At 34.9% G+C, this 20,414-nt stretch overlaps 1 protein-coding gene across 1 annotated transcript; it reads left to right on the top strand.

The window, feature by feature from the left end:
* The first annotated feature begins 746 nt into the window (after nucleotides 1-746).
* On the top strand, nucleotides 747-17,564 carry LOC130641459 (uncharacterized). Its single transcript, XM_057448266.1, has 14 exons — nucleotides 747-1,037; nucleotides 7,353-7,699; nucleotides 8,017-8,222; nucleotides 8,338-8,515; nucleotides 8,697-8,972; nucleotides 9,326-9,614; nucleotides 9,863-10,133; nucleotides 10,553-10,760; nucleotides 10,862-11,024; nucleotides 11,353-11,508; nucleotides 11,904-12,166; nucleotides 12,622-12,744; nucleotides 12,833-14,771; nucleotides 15,247-17,564. Exons 1-14 carry the CDS (start codon nucleotides 998-1,000, stop codon nucleotides 16,743-16,745), a joined length of 5,958 nt encoding a protein of 1,985 aa, XP_057304249.1. The 5' UTR covers nucleotides 747-997; the 3' UTR covers nucleotides 16,746-17,564.
* The last annotated feature ends 2,850 nt before the right edge of the window (nucleotides 17,565-20,414 follow it).

Raw genomic sequence — 20,414 nt, 5'->3', positions numbered from 1 at the left:
TTTGCGGTTTTTGCATTTAGAACAACGGCGGATATTTTCCATCTTTTTATTTTGCATTTAACCTTATTTCCAGGTCGTTTGCAATTTTTTTAGATATAAAGTATAGGTAAAGAAATAGCTAATAGAGAGGGTACTAATTCCTCAAACTTTTCTTCCGTAATCTATGCCAAGGAGATACAACGGACAATTCTCTCAGGTTTCTAAATAGTGTGGTCTAGTAAGTATGTTTGTACGTCCTCCTCCGCGCATCTTCTACTAGACACTTGACTATATGGAGTAATGTACTAGACAAAAGTAATTATTTGGAGGATGCGTGTAAAACATAAACCTCGTCCCAAAGTGTCTTCTCTTTTTCGCCGAAAAAGACATTCCGAGAAAAGAGAGATTCAAAGAGAACTTTTTTCTCCCATTACGCGTATTTCTATTACGTTTCTTGTCTCTCTGTTAGCGTTGCATCCTTCTATTACGCCCCATCCTTCTATGACACACGCGTCGTCCCGTTACGCGTCTTTCTATTACGCCTGGTGTCTCTCAATTAAGCCTTACATACTTTTATGACATACGCGTCCTTCTATTATTCGCTTCGCGATCCTCTGTACCAACGCGTTCCATATTGCACCTCGACACTCTACTACGCACAACGACATTCTATAACATGACTTTTGTCAAGTACACGATTCTATACTTTACGTCTTTCACCGAACTCTGGTCCAGAGTGAGAGAGATTTAAAAGCTCAAAACAGGAACATTCATTCAACTTCGGTTACTTTCTTCGCAAAAGGCCTCAGCTTTGCTTTCCCACTGCGCTTAATGTTTTCTTGTTTACCCAGGCCGTTATGCCAATGTAGATATTTGAATTTTACAAAAAAGCGAGTTATTTAGATTGCCCATCTCAAACTTGTTGAATGTGCTGAAAATTTTCATAATATTGTAAACAAATTATCAGTTATGGAGAATTATCAATTGCTTCTATGCATGAAGAAGTTCTAGGGAGGAGATGGCCCAAATATCTTCCAATCAAAGTGAACGCATTGTAGGTAAGAAAACTGAGTTTTCACAAATTTAAAACATACTTTCAAGCTACTAAGCTAGTAGATAGGCTTGGATTCATGCATCAGAATGGTAAGGATAGTAAAAGTCCATTTAATTGTTAAAACAGGATTGCAAGTTAATTTTGTAAGAATTTAACTGTTTTACTGTGTAAACAAAATCCATCATAGACTGGGAAGCTTTCAAACAAAAAAGGAACCAGGTAATAGGTCTCAAAAATCGACTCAAAAACGAGTACTATAATGACGTTTTGCAGGACTTTCAAAAACAGCCAAAACAACTTTGGAAAACCCTAAAAAAACTGGTTCCTGATAAGTCAGGCAATACTACCTCGATAAAACGAGTAGTCCAAAACGATGGTACAGAAACTTCTCACCCAAAAGAAATTTCCAACACATTCAATTCATTTTTTGTCAGTGTTGGTGCCAAACTAGCCTCTAAATTTTCTTCTGACACTACTAATGTTAATCCACCTGTTAGTGGACACGATTTTCGGTGGGCTCGTATTGAGACCAAAAGTGTCGAAAAAATAATTAGATCACTAAAACTTAATAAAGCTACAGGCTTGGACGGAATTGGTTCACGACTGCTAAAAGCAGGTTCGTCAGTTTTAAGTATTTATTTATCAAGTCTTTTCAACAAATCTTTATTTACTGGTTATGTACCTAAATGTTGGAAGACTAAAAGGGTCTCGCCTATTTTTAAAAGTGGCAATAAAACAGATCCTACTAATTATCGGCCTATCTCCATTTTGCCAATTCCTATGAAAATTTTTGAAAAGTTAGTGCATGAGCAAATGTCTCATTTTATTTCTGAGCACAACTTCCTGAATGACAGACAGTCCGGATTTCGAAAACTCTTTTCCACAGAAACTGCAGTAGTCGATGTCTCTGATTTTATTCTTACTGAGCTCGACCAACATAACTTTGTTTGTGCTGTGCTCATTGACCTTAAAAAAGCTTTTGACACTGTTGATCATAAAATTTTGTTAAAAAAACTATGGTGTTTTGGCATCAGAGATGCTGCCTTTGACTGGTTCGAGTCCTACTTAACGGACCGAATGCAGCTGACTCTTGTAAACGACACAGGATCAGATCTGCTTCATGAAGACGGTTTTGGGGTGCCGCAGGGATCTGTGTTGGGGCCCCTGCTCTTTCTTTTGTATATTGATGACTTAAAATCTGTCATCAATTCAAACTACCACCATCTATATGCGGATGATACAATAATTATTTCGTCTCATAAAAACTTGGATACCCTTGTCTCCCAGGTCGAGTTAGAACTTTCGCAAGTCGACCTCTGGCTGAATAATAACAAAATGACTATTAATACGGACAAAACTGAAACAATCTTTTTCGGCAACCACAGCCAGTTAAAAAAAGTTGAGAACAAAACTATCAACTATATGGGTATTCCTTTGAAGAGGAGCGAAAAAGTTAAATATCTTGGGGTAACATTTGATCAAAAAATGCAATGGGAAAAGCACATTAATGACATAAATAGAAAAATACTAATTAAATATTCTAAAATTAGAACCATTGCATCCTGTTTAACACCTCACACAAAAAACCTTTTAATCAATGCACTTGTCATGCCATATTTCAACTACTGCTCCTCGGCATGGGCTTGTGCCACCCAAGGTAGATTGGGAAAACTAGAAAAACGATTAAAATGTGTCCGTACCTTTCTTGGGAAAGAGAGGGAATATTCAATGAATAATTTACTCATCAAAAACGATGCCATATTAGTTTTCAAAGCCATGAATCACATTGCTCCTGATTACATGCGCTCAAAATTCCTTTTGACAAAAAACTGTCATAATCATCAAACAAGAGGAGCTTCAAAAAACAGGTTCACACTTCCCTTGGTCAACACGGAATTTGGCAAAAAAGCCTTCCCATTTAGAGCTGCAAAAGTGTGGAATAATCTTCCAGACCAAGTGACCTGTGATGGAAGTCTGCTTTCGTTTAAGACTTCCATCTCTAATGTATTTGGCAAATTCTAATGGAGATCACTTTTGAATTTTTTAATTTTTGTTTTTTATTCTTTTTCTTTTCAATTTTCACAGATTATAAATGTTACTATGTTTGATTGAGCTGAGGCAGTCTAAGGTTTATCATTTTTTGTTTCTTTTTTGTTCTAGTGGCCCCCAGTGGAAACAATCCACTAACTATAGGTTTTTGTGATTTTCTGGGCTAGCCACTTTAAATATTTATTATTATTATTATTATTATTATTATTATTATTGTATCTAGCTAGTTGATACCCAGGAGTAACCCAGCGTAATTTTCCTACCACCGGGAAATCGGAGTAGTTAGGGTGGGAAAAATTTTGTGTGAGAGAAACTCATTTTATCAACTCGAAGAAGAAAGCTTAGTTAACTAGCTAGTTGACTGTCCACAGAAGAATTAAGTTCTAACTACTGGAAATACACTTAAACAAGGAAGATATCAACTAATCAATAAAAACTTTCTAATAAAGTTGATACAATTTTTTGGAAATATGCTTAACTTACAGTCAGGGTTAACATCTGGCTAGCTATAGGCAACTCGCTAAGTAAGGTAACGAGAGTGGTAGCTCTTGCTCTGAACTATCTACAGTACTGTGAAAAGGTTTGTTAACAACGTGTTCGTGTAACGAACGTGGTGCACACGAACCGCGATAAAACTGTGGTCTTTATTATAACAAACATTCAAACATTCTATTGTGGCCACCACGCTAATATTATTATCTCCACGAAGGATTGTGTGTCACATGATTATTTTCGTGAGCTCCACAATTTTTATAGCCAGTATAAATTAATTTTTTTTCTTTTCAAAAAAGTCTTTCATTAAAGTTAATTTGTTTGTTTCAGGTTTTATCAAGTTAAAAAAGCATATTTGTAGTTTTTGCTTGGTGTATACTTTTTTGTCATGGACGAGATCGTATTTTACGAAATGTGATTTGTCTAGAAAAGTTAAATTTGTCTGTGCCGATAGAAATGCTTTTTTATATTGCATTTTAAAAGTTTAAAAACAAAAGCGGCAATAGAAATGTTTTTTAGATTGCATTTTAAAAGTATATAAACGAATAGTGGCGATAGAAATGCTCTTTTAGATCGCATTTTAAAAGTTTAAAAACGAAAAGCGGTGATATAAATGTGTTTTTAGATCCCATTTTAAAGTTTATAAACGAAAAGCGGTGATAGAAATGTTTTTTTAGATTGCATTTTAAAAGTTTAAAAACGAAAAGCGGCTATAGAAATGTTTTTTAACATCACATTTTGATTCACGAATGATTAAAATCTATTATGTAGCTAGATTTATGACAACGAATTAAAACAACAAGTGTTAATTTATTTTTTTGCCGTCGGTTTTAATTTAATTGATAAACTAATGCGGTCTTTGTTGTTTTACAATAGAAGTTATCAATCGTGGACGCCACGATGTAATATTTAGTTTTTGTTCGTGCAATCCACGAAACATGATCGTGAGGTCCACGATTGTTAAAAAAATACGCATCGTGGGCTATCATGGTTCGTGCGTAACATAAAATAAACACGAACCACGATGTTAACAAACCCTTTCACAGTACTGTAGCTAGTGCACACCGTCCTAAATTATGTGATTATCTTTTCAAACAGCCCTTTGACTATAAGCCATCCTAAAAACAACTTTGCAAAAATGCCGATAAACAAGTTGGGCGTTTGCGCATGGTCGAGTCTTAATTCCGTGATGTGTTTTTTCCAATGTGAGATCCACTGGAATTATTTCTTGGACTATTTTATGATTGAAATGGTTGTAATATTTAGTGACTTGTCTCAGATGGAGCTAGTAGCTGCTTGAGACATCGGCATATACCTTTTTGTGATGCTCAAAAAACAGACATGACATTAGGAGAACTTGTGACGCAAATTACCAAAGGGAATCTGTGGAGAAGACCAATAAAAAATTTTTTTAAAAAATATTCTGTAGCCTGTCTAATTTTATAATAATATAGGTTTGTTATGCATTTAAAGAATGATTACAACGCACACGCCTAAATCGTTTCAGGCGTGTGATTAATCGCACGCCTGAAAAATAAATGATGAGTTTTCAAAATCCTTTAAAATCCATTTTGTAGCGTGCGATGGCAGCCCTCGAAATCCAATAGATTTCCATCATGGTCGGACACTTTTAGATCTAAGAAATTATTGAATAGTCCTGGTCCTTTTAATCCACGAGAAAGCCTATTCATAGCCAACCTGACCATTCTAGCTAATTCACCGACTCCTGACTTAGTTAAAAGAACTACGTAGACATAAATCTCTTTTGCCTGGACCCTTCGTCGTTGGTAACCAGGTCTTACACAAGAAATCCAGCCATGCGATTCTTAACTAATGCGGAGATGAGCGCCGACGGAGCACGGATGAAACAAGTCTGCAAAACTGCACTTACAGGCGGAATAGACATTTTATTATGGATTTAATTGTAGATAATTTCTTCAAGTCCAAATTTAATGGATTTTTTCTTTATGCCTGTAAAAACGAAACCCATGTGAGGTTTTAATTTTTTTGAAGTTTTAAGCCACATGGATAAAGATTTTTGCCTATTTGCTTGTGATGACCTGAAAAGTGAACAATAAATATAAAAATGACAGTATAGTCATGCATACTATTTCGGACATGTAGATAAGGAAGTTAAGATTAAGAGAGTCTCTATACCAGTAGACGATCATCGTGTTTGGGGTTCACGATTTAAAACGTCCCCAACTTTTCTACCGCAAAATGAATGCGCGACAAAAAATAACCTGGGAGCCTGTGTGGTATTCGTAACATTCTTTGCACGTGCGCTTTACATCGCACGCGTTACTCGATTTACACGTGCGAATCATCATTGTGCGAATATTCCTGAAAAAGACTTAAGCTACATGTATAAAGCACTCAAAAGGCAAAAAGAGTCTGAACATGTGTGAACTAAAGTTAATAGCATCGTAATATTATATTGCACTTTTGGACTGCGACTTGCCCTTTTAAAAGACAATTTTAAGTAAGAAAAATATGCCTTGATTCTGTATATACTTACCTTTGCATTTATGCTGAAATAATTGTAAATCTTAAAACACCTTCAACATCTGTAGTCTTCACAGATATGTCTGGCGAAAAAAGCATTGACAACTTATTGTGCAACCTTTGTCAGTCAGGGACAACTGCAAATCGGGCTAAAGTAGTTTAAATAACCCACAGTGGTTTATTTAGGCAATTTTCTCTCCTTATTAGGCATGCTATATATAAAAATACTATAAACATAATAAGATGAATGTGTTATTGCAAAATTTATAATAATTTAAAGCAATTGAATTATTTACAACCTACAGTACTGAAATCAGAACACCTAATATTGTGATTGTGTATCATGTGTGACGCGCACAATCCGAGATGCTATCATGATCTCGCAATAGGAAATTTTTTTGCGATAGCAATCAGATTAACATTTTAAGATTGTGAAGGTCAGGGTGTTACTCATTCACTCTATCAGGTGATTTACCATGGGGTAAAGTCACCCGATCAATTGTTATTATTTGCTTCTTATCCCCGAATAAAATAAAGCATTAAAGTTTTTTGAAAGTATTTTTTAAACTTGTAAAGCCAACATAGCAAATTTTAAAATGCAACATTTTTTTATGAACATGCGCATGATATGTGATCCACAAAGTAAGGTGCCCTGATTCCAGTACTATAATCAGAAGCAATGAGAAAAACTTCAATATATATTTCTATATATAAGGAATATTTTGCAGCCCATAGCATTTTAAATCGGTAATCCTCCATCTAGTGGTTAAAATAAAAGCTAGCTAATGTCCTGTTGTGTTACCATATAAAACTGATAGAAGGACACTAAAATGAATAATGAATATTTCTTATGTTACAGAGGATAAACAGTTGTTTAACAAGTCTTTTTTTAGAAATCTTAGGATATATATTACAGATTTAAATATTTGAAATACAGGAAGTTGTGATGTCATACACAAAAACTTTCCAAAGACCTGATATTAAGTAATTTTTTGTCCTCCATAAGTTATTAGCTCAGTTTAAATATACAAATATTATGGCAAACTAATTTTAAACGGTTCTCAGTAAAAAGTTACCAGTTTACAAAGTGACTAATTTTTTATTACTTTTTTATCCAATTTATTATTTCTTGATTTGATATATATATACAGAATTTTGCAATTAAGAAAAGCAAGCAAGAAAATGTTACACCAAATAGGTACTCAATGATAATTAAAATAAAATGATGAACATTTCAATGAAATAAATTTAGTTTATATTTTTTCATTAATAGAATACAATAAGATCTTACTGGAAATACGAGATTTTCTTCATGATATCATTACCCAAGAAACATCGCTTTCTTCTGCCACTGCAGAAAAATGTTCTACATTTATTGATCAACTAGATGATTTTATCAAGCCACCTTCACTTCCACCAAGATTTATAGGTAGATCATCAACAAATGTTTTTGAAGGCCAGGAATTATCAGATATACAACCTCGAAGAGCAACTGCACCAGCAAGTGAAGAATTTTTAACAAAACAGAGAGAACTATCAAAGAAGGCCACTTTATGGAAAAATCGAGACAAGTCACAAGCACCTTACCAAAAAAATCAAAACTTGGTTGACCAAAATGAGGTAAACGTTGTAATGTACCAAATTAGTAACCAAATAAAAAAAACCGCAAAAATTAGTATTATTGGCTCACAACAGTCCAAACAGAAACAGTTCGTTAACAATCCTGCCCTCTGATTTGTCTCTTAAATTATTACTTGTATTTGTCTCCCATATTAATACTTATATTGTTGCTTTCTGACTATTTGTATATAATCCTATTTTTGATCTTCCAGGACAGTAACAAAGTTGCAGTAGCTGGATTTATATATTTCCTGTGCATAATGTGAATTTCAATTTGGGTGTATATGTCAACTCTAAAAACTAATTTATTTTGTTAGTCTTTGAACGAGATTCCTGAAATTGATGTTATTTATGAAAGAATTGGAAGTTTAAGTAGCCCTGATGAAAAAACTGAAGCAAAGATACCTGAGAAGTACCCAACCCCTGACGGCCCTCCTCCACCTGTCCCGGAAAGAAAAGGCAGGTCATCATCAGCAATATATGATAAAACTTTGCCATATCCTACATCACCATTACAAGACAGGTAACTGTTGTTAACCCTCTCAACCATTTTTTGAAATCTGAGTCTGGTTAGAATTATCTGTAGGTATTGCTAAAGGATAAACATAAATAGGAAATATATTTTATTTATTTATTAGAAGTAATAGTCCAGAAATTGTTATGGTTCACGATTTACAAAAACCATTGTATTCTGGCTTGTTACGGAATGTCACATCAAACACGAAGCAATGGAGTGTTGTAAAACGACAAAAGTTATATCTTTTTAACGATTTAACCGAACCTGCAAACTGCATTGCAGATCTAACGGAATACGAGGTGTGTAGCATTTTAAAACAACAGTAGCATACTATCACATGTAACTATACAACACACTTGCAACATTCCATGCTTTATAAGCTTTAATATATTCACATAATTTTTTTGAGTTTTTTGCACTAATTTTAAAAATTCACTGCTAAATTCTAAACATGATATGTTTTATTGCTCTAACAATTAGGTTTTTCAAGATGCTGTTGAAAAATATACATTCCATGTCCGGTGCAAAGGTTATCCCTCTATTGTATTAGCAGCAGTAGATGAACAGCAATATAAATTGTGGTATAATGCATTTCAACGAGCTAAGATATTAGCTGATTGCAAAGATGGAAAATCTGGTGGTGGAGGTCAAGGACTAGCTGTGTACTTATCATTGAAAGGATCTGAAGATCTTGAAGATGGAAGTGATGATGAAGACGAGCCGTCTTATGAGAAGCCTGATGAGATGCTTGAAAAGGTGATTATTTTTGTTTTTGTAAAAAGCGCTCTACCCTCTTCCATCAATTTTCACATACAAGATTCTATAAAAATAGTTTCCATGCAACATTAACAATTGGCCTACAAGAAAACTGTCTACTTTAGAATACCTTTTAATGATCATGGTTTGCCTTGTGAATCAATAAAATCCTTTTCATGTTAAGTTTAGTTAAAGTTAAGTAAGCTTGCTCCATTTTTGATGAAATTTGCTCCTTAAATCATGGAAAATCAAGGTTTTCCCAACATTTTGCTACTGGCCTATCAATTAATTGTTTGTCACATACACAACATATACAATACAGCTAATTTATTTCTTCTCTTGCAATATTTTAGTTAAGCAGATCTCCACCAATGGATATCTATGAAAGCATGGACAACCCTCCAATGTCTGACTCAGATAGATCTCTCATGTCTCCAACATCGCCTCATCTTTATGAAGCAATGGACATGATCATACCACACGGCAGCCAGCCACCATCTCAAGGAATAGATAATTACTCTGACTATAGCTCTATGCCTTTACCTCCAACTCCTGGCGTACTAACTGATATGCCACCAGAACTACCAGAACGCGGTAGAACGAGAACTAGTAGCACTATTATGCTGGATGATAAATCTGATGGTAATTTATCTTCTTTTCTGTGTGTTGCCACTGTGCTTGAATGCTGATATAACTTTTTCGTACTTTTTTAAAATAACAAAATGGTCGATTTAATTAATGGTTGTTAAGTGATTCTTAATATGTTAAATAATTTTGTTTCGCCATAAATTTTTGATATGGTAATCTGATCCTAGGATCCGCATTGAAGTATATCTCGTTTTTAGAAATTGTGGAAGCTTTTGTTATGTTTGTTAAAATATCTTCTTTAGATGATACATCATCCTTATCAGATAACTCACTTAGTGGATCATTTGCATCTTTGGCTGAGTCGGAGGGTGGAGAGAATACGAAGGATGGAGACCACAGTTTTAATTCAAACACTTGGCCAATGAAAAAATTCAAAGGCCGTAAAGAAAAAGAAGTCGAATTTTTACGTGACCTGTCTGCAGTATATTGTGGTATATTACATCAAAGACGGATTTTAGCAGTTTGGCAAAAACGATATTGCAAAGTAAAAGACCAATGTCTCATTTGCTACAGGTAAATGTTTAATTTAGTTTTTTTTTGAAATGTAACTATAAAAGCTGACATTGATCAGAATATGAACTAATTTTAGAATTTCATTCCAGAACAGAGGTCTAGTATTTAGGGCAAAAAAACAGGGTGGAATATCTAGGAATTATAAAATGTTGTCAAGTTATACAGGTTAGCTGGTGAGGGTGAAACACTTTATACTTTCAACTTGTATGCAACACATTAAAATTAGATTTTGAGAATCCTAAGTATTCGAGAAAAATGACCTTGAAAACCCTAAATTTTGTATCTGGGGTATATATAGTCACACAAACTTGTTAATCAGCAGGTATCCTTGCGATGTTTATATTTTTAATGTAAGATTTGAGCATAAGATTTATTGGCGACCTATGATTTGAGGACGTTTGATAACATGACTATTTTAGGCAACCTGATTCGATCGACCCAAGCTCACAATTATTTCTACCTGGTTACGAATTAGACAGAGCAGAAGAGACCTGGAAAAGTTTCTCCTTTAAAATTTACAAAGAAGGTTCCGAAACTTTATATTTTGCTGCAGAATCGAGAGACGACCTAATGAAGTGGCTAAATGTTTTGGCGAAAGAAATTCGCAAAGGAAGAAACTCTGTCGATGTAAGTTGCGACATATTGCTCTTAGATTAATTGTATCGTGTAAAAGTGACTTTCTCTATGTTATCGATATTGTTTTTCTTTATGTCTTATTTTTGTTGCAGCTCATGGACAAGGGAGGAGCGCAAAGTTATATAAAAGAAGAAGAGGAGGAGGGTGAAGACGAGGAATCAACGGAAGAGGATAGTTCAACCTCTAATGAAAACATCCCCTCAATGGTAATTGACATGCCGTCTCCTGTGAAGAAAAACTACATGTCTGATCTCGGTAAGTTCTTATTGTGTTATGTATAATTGTTTTGTTTTGTTCATAATAAATGCACGAATGGTGTTTATTATTTTATGGACTAACATGGAAGTATATAATCTTTATCGTCTGCCGTCTATTTTTAACAATTCGTAAAAACAAGAAAGCTGTTTTGAAAATGTTATGAAATCTTATTGTTTACTTTTTGCGCTTTTGACAAGATATCTCAGAACAAAAAAAAACAGACAAATCTTATAACAAGTCTGGTCATAAAGCGTTAATACTGTGATCAGGAAAATATATTAGTAGAATCAACCCTTCGCTAACTTTTTTTAACTTAATAATTTAGATGGAGACAACGAATCTGCTGATAGCGAAGATGTGGAAAAAAGATTCCCGTCAACGGAAAAAATTCCAAAGAATAAATTACTACGTGTCGGTAGGCGAAGTAAACCGTCACGAGCACGTTCTGAGAGTTTTGAAGATCCAGATGCTGTTTTACAAGGTATCATAAGAATTTTAAATCATCGCATGGCTGGTTTTTTTTGTTTTTTTACGTTTTTATTGTACTATGGAAACGTGGATATCAAGCCATGAACAGTAGAATGTTATTAGGAAAGTTCTAGATGTTGTAGAAGTGATTTTCTGATTTAATCTGTTCGTGTCATATCTTCAGGTAGCCACAAGTGAATGACACTTAAAGTTTTAAGCACCAATCCCAGTGCCCCACCTATCTGAATTTAGATTTGAGTATTTTTAATGAAAAATTAAAAACAGCAGAATATCTCCATTCTTAGTGTATCTTTCCACATTTTTCTTCAGAATTGCTCGAAATTCTTGAAGATTATGCTTTCCCAAATTGATATATGACAGACACGCTTTATGTTTTTATTACGCTAGGTTATTTACTCAGAAAGGTGAAAAACCACTGGAGCCGCCGTTGGTGCTGCATTAAAGACAACAAACTGATAAGTTACAAACGTTCGCCACGAGATCCTGCCGATGTTGTCATTTTGCTGCCATACGCTACACTAACATTCCCTCCTGAGGAGGATGACGTGTGTGGCTATCATATGTTCAAGATCACTATGGAAGGTGATAAAGTCATTTGGTTCAGCTCAAAGCGGAAAGATGTATGGCAGGAATGGACTGTGTGTATCGGGGTATGTATACGTTATCTTTTCTAACTAGAAATTCGAATAAAACCCAACCAAGTGAAAATAAAGATGAGACTCGGTTAATACTGTCGAACTTCACACAAAATCCAATGTGAAAATATCTTTATTTTTTCTCTTACAAGAAAAAATAGCTTTATTTATTTTTACCTGACTGGAAGGTTCAAATATTTTGTTGTGGACATATTACAAACCCACCAACCTTTTAAAAAATGATTCATTATGAACAACCTACGACTACTCTTCAAATTCTTTTTAGATGTTATGTAACTGCCGATTTAGGACAAAAATGCTATGTTAGTTCCCAGTATGAGCAAAAATGTTATGCCACTGTCGAGTATAGGACGAGAATGTTAAATTACTGCCTAGTTTAGAGCGAGAATGTTAGATTACTGCCGAGTACTGTTGTTCTTTTCTGCAATAACTAACCTGTTTTTTTTTAGAAATTTGTTGGTAGTCAAAGCGAAGAAGCTTTCCCTTACGCAAACGTGCCGCCTCTTTCAGCTTCTTTATCTAAACAAGATGAAAAAGCGAATACGTCTTTTCTCGAGAGTCCTGTTAATGAGGTTGGTTAAGCAGTAAAGAAATTAATTTGTATTTGCGTCGATTTTCACTTGAAGTTTTTTTTTATATTTAAAATTTTACTTTCTTTAGAATAAAACTTTTCAACCTGATGATTTATCTTCACTTGATAATGTGAATAGAGAAAAGAAGTACATTACTTCAAGTTATCCATTGCCTCTCCCTCCTCGCCGCGCACCAACCACACCCAGTCAACCCGAGAGTATGCAACGTGGCGATACAGAACTTAAAGATGCTCGATACACAGGTTTTTTAACAGAGCTCCAAATGTTTCATCAATCTTTTCGATACATCGAACGTTTCATTGTCATAACAAGAGATAAGTGGCTGAAGTTTTACGAAGATATTACAAGTGCAACGCCAGTTGCGGTGTTTTACGCGATGAAAATTGAAATTATTGACGAACCTGGCGCCGATCCTGTTCTATTACGATTGCATGTTGAAGACACAAACAAAGAAATCCTCTTAAAAGCGTCCAATGAAAAGGAGTGTGCAAAATGGAGGGATGCTTTTGAGAAGTTACATTACGAAGAAATCGACGACGATGGGAGTTACGAGAAAATAGTGGCGGACGAAGAGGAGAAACCCAACGAAGTAATATTTCGAAAAAGAAGCAATTCAATTGAGAAAAAAGACAAAACAGAACCTGTGCTTCTTCATCACAGCAAAACTATGCCCCACGTGGGCAAGATGAAGAAACGCGCGAAGGAGCTAAAGGAAGAAAAACAACGCTCAAAAACGATTTCAGAAAAAGACAGATCAAAATTATATGCCGAGAAAGAGAGATCGAAAACAATCACAGAAAATTCATTTGCTGATGTTCCGAAAAAAGGCCTGTCTTCTCTCATCCGAAGCTTTACGGTGGACACACTTACTAGGAAAGCAAAGAATAAATCCTACGAACTCCCAAAGGAGGATGATATCATGCTCAAAGAAACGCAACGCGGTGACGTCATGCAAGTTCTTAATGACGATAACGATGACGACGAAATTTTAGCTGAAAGATATTGCCGTATATCTGGGAAAATATTTTATTGCTTCGAAAATGAAACGGACAAAAAGCCTCTGCTGAAAATTCCGCTACGAAATGCAGCCATTGAAGAATTTACGGACGCACCATCATCCTCTTACAGGTTTCGAATCACTGCTATGGACTCGGGTAGCGAGTATACATTCGAGTTAACTTCAGAGCGCGAGTTGGATAATTGGGTGTCTGCTCTGTATGGAGATGATCAGTTGCATAAAAGGTTAGATGGCTCACCAGTCGCTTCTACATTAAATGTTGGATCTCCAAAAACATCAATAAAGTCGCCCTCATTATCATCACCCCTGTCGTCGACATATTCGTTAATGTCGACATCAACGTCGGCATCCGATGAACTGGTAACAAAAGATGCCGACACACGGAGTATTACTGAAATCAACAAAACAGAGTACACGGTTACTTCTGGAAGGCCGAGTCGTTCTTCCACGACCAGTACGTCTTCAATATCTTCATTTTCAGAAAATAGAACATTAATCCCCCCGTTACTTGATGAACATGTAAGATTGAGTAATTTCATGTTTGAGCTTCGAGAAAGCGATCTAAGTAAAACTCGTTCAAGACGTTGGGTGGTGTTACGTAAATCCGTAGTTGAGATTTATTCTAACGAAAGAGAAAAATACGCGCGAAAAGTTTTGTGCATTCAAAGTAGTGTAATTGAAGAATCAAATATGAAGAAGGCAAAAGTCATAAATATTAAAGCCGAATCTGACTCGATAACTTACCTCATCGCTCCTAATGATGATATTCATAAGGTTTGGATGGATGAGTTCAAGCGTCTTCAGAAAGAGCATAAAAGAGATTCAAAAGATAAAGCCAAATTATCAGCTAGTACCAGAAGAAGTACCACCAGTGGAAAAGATTCTAAAACTGACAAAGAGAAGCGAAGTAGCATGATGCTGGTTGCTGATGATGTGAAAGCTATTGAAAAATATCGGGAATCTGCTGATCCTACAAATACTATATCTGGTGAGAAATTTTGATTTATTTGTTTGTTTGTTTGTTCAGTTTTGTTTAGTTTTGTTTTGATTTGATTGATTGAAATTATGAAGTCGTATACCTTTAATTCAAGTAAAACATTTTTTATGAGAATTGTGTTTGTTCGTTTCAACTTTAATATTCATAGATTTCGGGCAAAAATCATCTTTATATTCTTAGCGTATTTTTAGCGCATGTTACTGTCGTTTAAGTGGCGTAATTGAACTGAAATTTACCTAGATTTTGTGGGGAAAAACACTTCTAAATAAAACCTGAGGACAGATATTTTACTTCCATGATAGCATACAAGCAAATTTCAACATATGCTAAATATTCTTAAGATATTTTTTAACTTTTGGTCTAATTTTATCTCCGGTATACTTCTGGAGTATATTCTTATCTAAAGAAGCGTGTAGTTGGAAAATCTTGCTTACCTCTCAGTAACGTCGCTTTTTTATTGTTTTAGGTCCTTTGACAGAATATTTTGAAGAGAGCAAAATCAAAGATAAAGATAGACATTGTTGGATCAAAAACGGTGTCTTTTATATCGCGAAACGATCGAAACCTGAGAAAGTTATTAAAAAAATTGACCTATCCACCATTGTTATTCTCGACGAAAGCGATCCTGCTCGTGACAAATACGCGTTTAAACTCGATTACTCAAAAGATGCCAAGTCAAGATCTGCTTCATTGAAAGCGCCGAATCAGAGTACTGCAGACCAGTGGATGGTCGCGATATCAATGGGTATTTTGTTCCACCGTCTGTCAGGAACTCAACCACGCGATTCCTCTATAAGCAAGGAAAAACTGCTTTCGGACGATTTTGATTTTGTACAACTAAATGGAAGCGCCTACCTAGACGAAGAAAAAGTTTCAAATACTAGTAGAAATCCCAGTAACCTCGGTCGCGACATCAAACGAGAAATTGAACTTAAAACACGAGACGGGGAAGAGCTTTTAGCACATGTGAAAGAGCTATTGAAAGACGAATTTACAACACCCAATCATTCGCCAATTGGAAATCGGAAAAGTAGCGTCGAAATAAGAGTAAAACCTGATTCTATCGACGGAGGGAAGTCGTTTGTCAAAAACTCTACTGACGATTTCCCCGGCTCTGCAACGAAAATTGATCTCGATAAGCGTCGGTTTAGTGATTTGAAAGACGACGAGGATCATGTCTTCGGTGAACAACCGTTGGAAATGCTTGAAAATATACCTGAAAGAGAAAACGCGGTGGAAACTTTTAAAAATGTTAAAGGTATTCTCAGGCAACAAGAGAGCATCCGACGTGCAATATTACACAGACAACTTAGCAACGCGAGTAATGTCGCAAAAAAGAATTTATCTTCAGCCAGTTCTGAAGCTAGAAAAACACCACCGAAAACAAAACCGAAGCCGAAAGTACGAAAATTGTCGTCGTTGACGTATTTTATCAGGTCGTTTGTGACGTTTAAAGAAACATTAGATGGTTTATCCCTTTCAGAGTTAGAAAATTATAAAGAAGAGTTAGAAGGAGAAAAGATTTCACTTCTGAATTGTTTAAAAAATATAAATTCAGTAGTGGTGGAAGCGCGATCTCAAATGGAAAGTAAACAAATAGAGAGTGAATTCTGTAGTATATCAGAGGTGGAATTTAAAACTGCTTGTAGCGATTTGGAGACTGTACAGAAACGAAATTCTTTAGTCGACAAGGAACTCAAAAAGATACATTCGAATATTAATCGGAAGGTAGCTTTGAATATGGGGCGGCGATCGAGCAACTCTGTATTGCATTCGTCCAGGACTACTTGGTACACGAATAATGTAGGTACCAACCGACCATCTACGTTAAAGTCACTTAAAAAGTCGCATTTTCATGAAGAAGGCTATCATTCAGAACCACTGCTTGATGATGGCGATGTGAACGAAAAAGATAATGAAAGACGAAAACATAAAACCAGAAATGTTGAGTCGATTATTATATAAATTCATTTTTTTTTTCTTGAATTTTTTGTTAATATAGCTATGATATGTATATAGAAACACATATAAAATATTTTTTAAATAGTGACTAAATTTTTTTACACAATTCGTGTTAATTTATAAAAAAAAAGCAAAATTTACATGTTTTATCAACATTGCTTCAGTTTAACTTTTCTTTTGTGCAAAAAGTTAGAAAGCTTTTAAAAATTAAAAAAAAAAAATTTTAAATAAGAACATTTTTAATGCACACCTCTCAGGCAGATAATCATATGTTTATCGTTGCAATGTCGACCATGTTGCGACTGTTCTAACTAAGACGAGGACACCACGCATCAACTCAAAGAATAACAATATTGTAAGACTACCGTAAACTTTTTGCGCGAAGAATTGAAGGCTGAACTAAGATGTGTAACCTATGGTTTGTCCCTAATTTTACACGGCTTGCAATGTTTCGCCTTTTTTCTTTTCATTCTTGAAGTGAAGAAGACGTCTCTATTATACTACATGGTCAGGAAAAGTCAGGAAATTCACATACCTACAGGCTTGCTCAAAGAGACAAAAATTCATCAAGGTTAAAGGGTATAAAACCAGGGAAATATAAAAAATCAGGAAAGACTAGTTTCTAGATTTTGACAGACACTCTGTTGATCGTATTTGTTGCTCTTTTCTCCTTTATTTTATTTTTTTTTATTTTTTTTTTTCTTAGAGATATTTATGATATTAAATTTACTTTTTATCACTAAATTTTGTATGATACCTAGAAACGTTTTTACTTGAATTACATTCAACTAATTTTGATATCACTAAAGATTAAAAACATGATATGTCCGCGTATTTGTATTAGTGTAGTTACTGATGATAATAAAAAAAAAACATTAAAATTCTAATACAGCGGTAACGCCTTTGTTTGGGACTCGCATATCCAAACAGATTCCAAACGAGACAAAAAAACATCATAGAATTGATTATGTTGACTCTTCTCAAGGTCCGCTTTGTATATCTAGGCAAAAAATATTCTGATAAATTTTAAATGTTACTATTGAAACGTATTGATGAAATCTGCTTTGGCAGAAATTTTCATCTTAAGCAAAAAAGCAATTCAACATAAAAACTTTTCAAAAAAATTGTGACCACCTAAACCAGGAAAAATTATCTTGTGGACGTGCATCACCTTCGTAATCATTATGCAATCCTAAGCAACGGCGCCATGTTGATTCACCTACCACAGTCTCACGTGAGGTCTTCGTCAATGCTTTTCGGAGTATGCGTGCGCAAAAGCATCAAGTCAATTTTTTTTAGCAAATCAATACAGGTCAGACGAAGCACCTTTCACGGGTAGCGAAAAGCGTCCAAAAAGCACAGATATAAAAACAAGCTATATGTATGACGTATTTGAAGGTAAATCCTTTTTGTAATAAGGAAGTATCGTGTTATCCGACACCTCATAGATCTGCTTTTAACCGCGTCTTGTAGTACGTGCTGGTACACCATAGATCACATTTACACATGTAATTTAATAACGCATTATTATTGGACAAACTTTCATCGAAAAAAATTGTTGTCCAGAAATTTACTAAGAATTTTACATTTGCTTGTCCAACATTCAAGCAACATGCAGTTGAAACCAGACGATAGACTTGCAATGCAACAAATTGGGTTGCATGCTCCTGTCCCCAATAAGCAATTGTCCCATAATTTATTAAATAATGCCCCACGGAGGTTGCAACGGAAAGGGTAAGCCAACTTATGGCATTAATTCGTGTAGCACATGTGATTTAAACTAGATTGTTTCCACCACATTTTTTCAAATATTTCCTGATGCAACCGACTTACTTTCAAACTTTGTATTTGGAAAAAAACATTTTTCGCGAGAAAGTATTTTTGTGTCTCATTAATACACCTTTCCCGAATTTATATTTTGTAAAATATTGCGTTTTTACATATCTGTTGATAGCATTTTCACATCAACAACTACATTTGCTCCAAGTAAAAACAGAATTTTTAAAGACTTAGTTATGGTCAGCCCTGTAAAAAGTAATGCTGACAAAAAGGTATCCATCTAACGTTATATGATCCTAGAATTAATGGTAGTTTGTGTAACATAATTCCAAGAATATTAAAACTGCAAGAAGATATGCTTATGGTTGACAAACGGGTTGGTTTTGCTCATTGTATTGACAATACACAAAAAAGAAAAAACAACATTAAATATGCGAACTTTCTTGTTCGATCTACATTGTCACACCAACTACTACCGTTAGAACATACCATCAAGATTGTTAGTAATATTAATATATCGAATACTTCAAATAAATCAAAACATACGAAACACAACCCTATGAGTTTATTGATGTAAATCCTGTATTAATCCCAAAAGATTGGGGTAAATTAAATCAACATTACACACACAGCTAGCTGTTCAGTAAAGTCGTTTATAGTATCATCAATTAGTTTTTCTTTTAACATTGAATTCCTCAGTTTTGATAGTTTCTAATTCATCAGGAGTGGGAAAAACCAGGTTGTTCTTCAGTGATCTCAGCAGAATCAGATGAAGAACTTTCATATTTGCTTTCAGAATCTGTTTCGACTACTACAGGAATTGCTCTTTTTCGGACTTTTCCTTTTTTGTTTTTGTTTGAACGTAAATATATATGGCACAGAGCCATTGATTAATGTTTTCCGTTCACAACCAAAACCTAATTTTACACAGTGTACTTCAAAGTGGACTTCGCATACTTTTGTGTTCTTGTTTACTGTGAACACATCACACCTCCCCTTCTACGATATCTTGAAATTATGCTTACCCATTGTTTTCTCAAACTTGGATCCGATGGAAATGAAAACATTCCAATGCCTGTTTAACTCTGGGTTTATTAAGAGTAGAACTTTTGCATAAAGGCCGTTTCACATTACAGCAATATATAGAAAAATATTGACAGCAATATATTTATGAATAATGATATCAATTGAAAATTATTGAATTCATTATATTGGAAAATATTTCGAATTATTGCAAATTGACTCTTTAAATGTCTCTTTAAATGTCCATTTAAATTTTGTTGTAATTCAAAATGTCTGAGGAACAGAGAAAAGCGGTTGCTGCGATTATTATTGCTACAACTTTACTCCCGCAAACTTTTCCAAACCTAAGGTTACGCGTAGAATTTGGGTGAAGGAGTGGATGAAAAAACGAAAATCGATCGGTGTTTACGATAACTTAGTGCAAGAACTACGTTTGTATGACGAAGAGAGTTTCCGCAAATACCTGCGAATGAGCCCAGACATATATGAGGTCCATAAGCGCAGATTGTTTGACGTACAGCAGATCTTGTTGACACGAACTTTGCCCCTTACTCCGGTTGTTTTTCGATTTTGGGGTCACATAGAAAGATTTGTGAGACTCTAAATCGTCAATCTCCGATGAAGCCTCGTTTTGTCTCATGTTGGAATATGTGCGCTTGAAAGACAAGTTATCGTTCAAAAATTCCATAAGTGCATACCAAGGCCAATTAGGCTTCTTCAAATCAGCTCTCCCGCTTCCACTTTTCCTCTTCGATTCCTCATAATTCTGACGTAATGTCCCATAATAAGTCTTCATGCTGTGCATCTTCTTTTGTACTTCACTCTCGCTACAATTTAGCTCGGCTGCAATCGCTACAAGTGCCAGTTGTT

This window comes from Hydractinia symbiolongicarpus, chromosome 4 (genome assembly GCF_029227915.1).
Source record: "Hydractinia symbiolongicarpus strain clone_291-10 chromosome 4, HSymV2.1, whole genome shotgun sequence".
Taxonomy (NCBI): Eukaryota; Metazoa; Cnidaria; class Hydrozoa; order Anthoathecata; family Hydractiniidae; genus Hydractinia; species Hydractinia symbiolongicarpus.
This window is presented reverse-complemented; position numbering and strand designations above follow the sequence as displayed.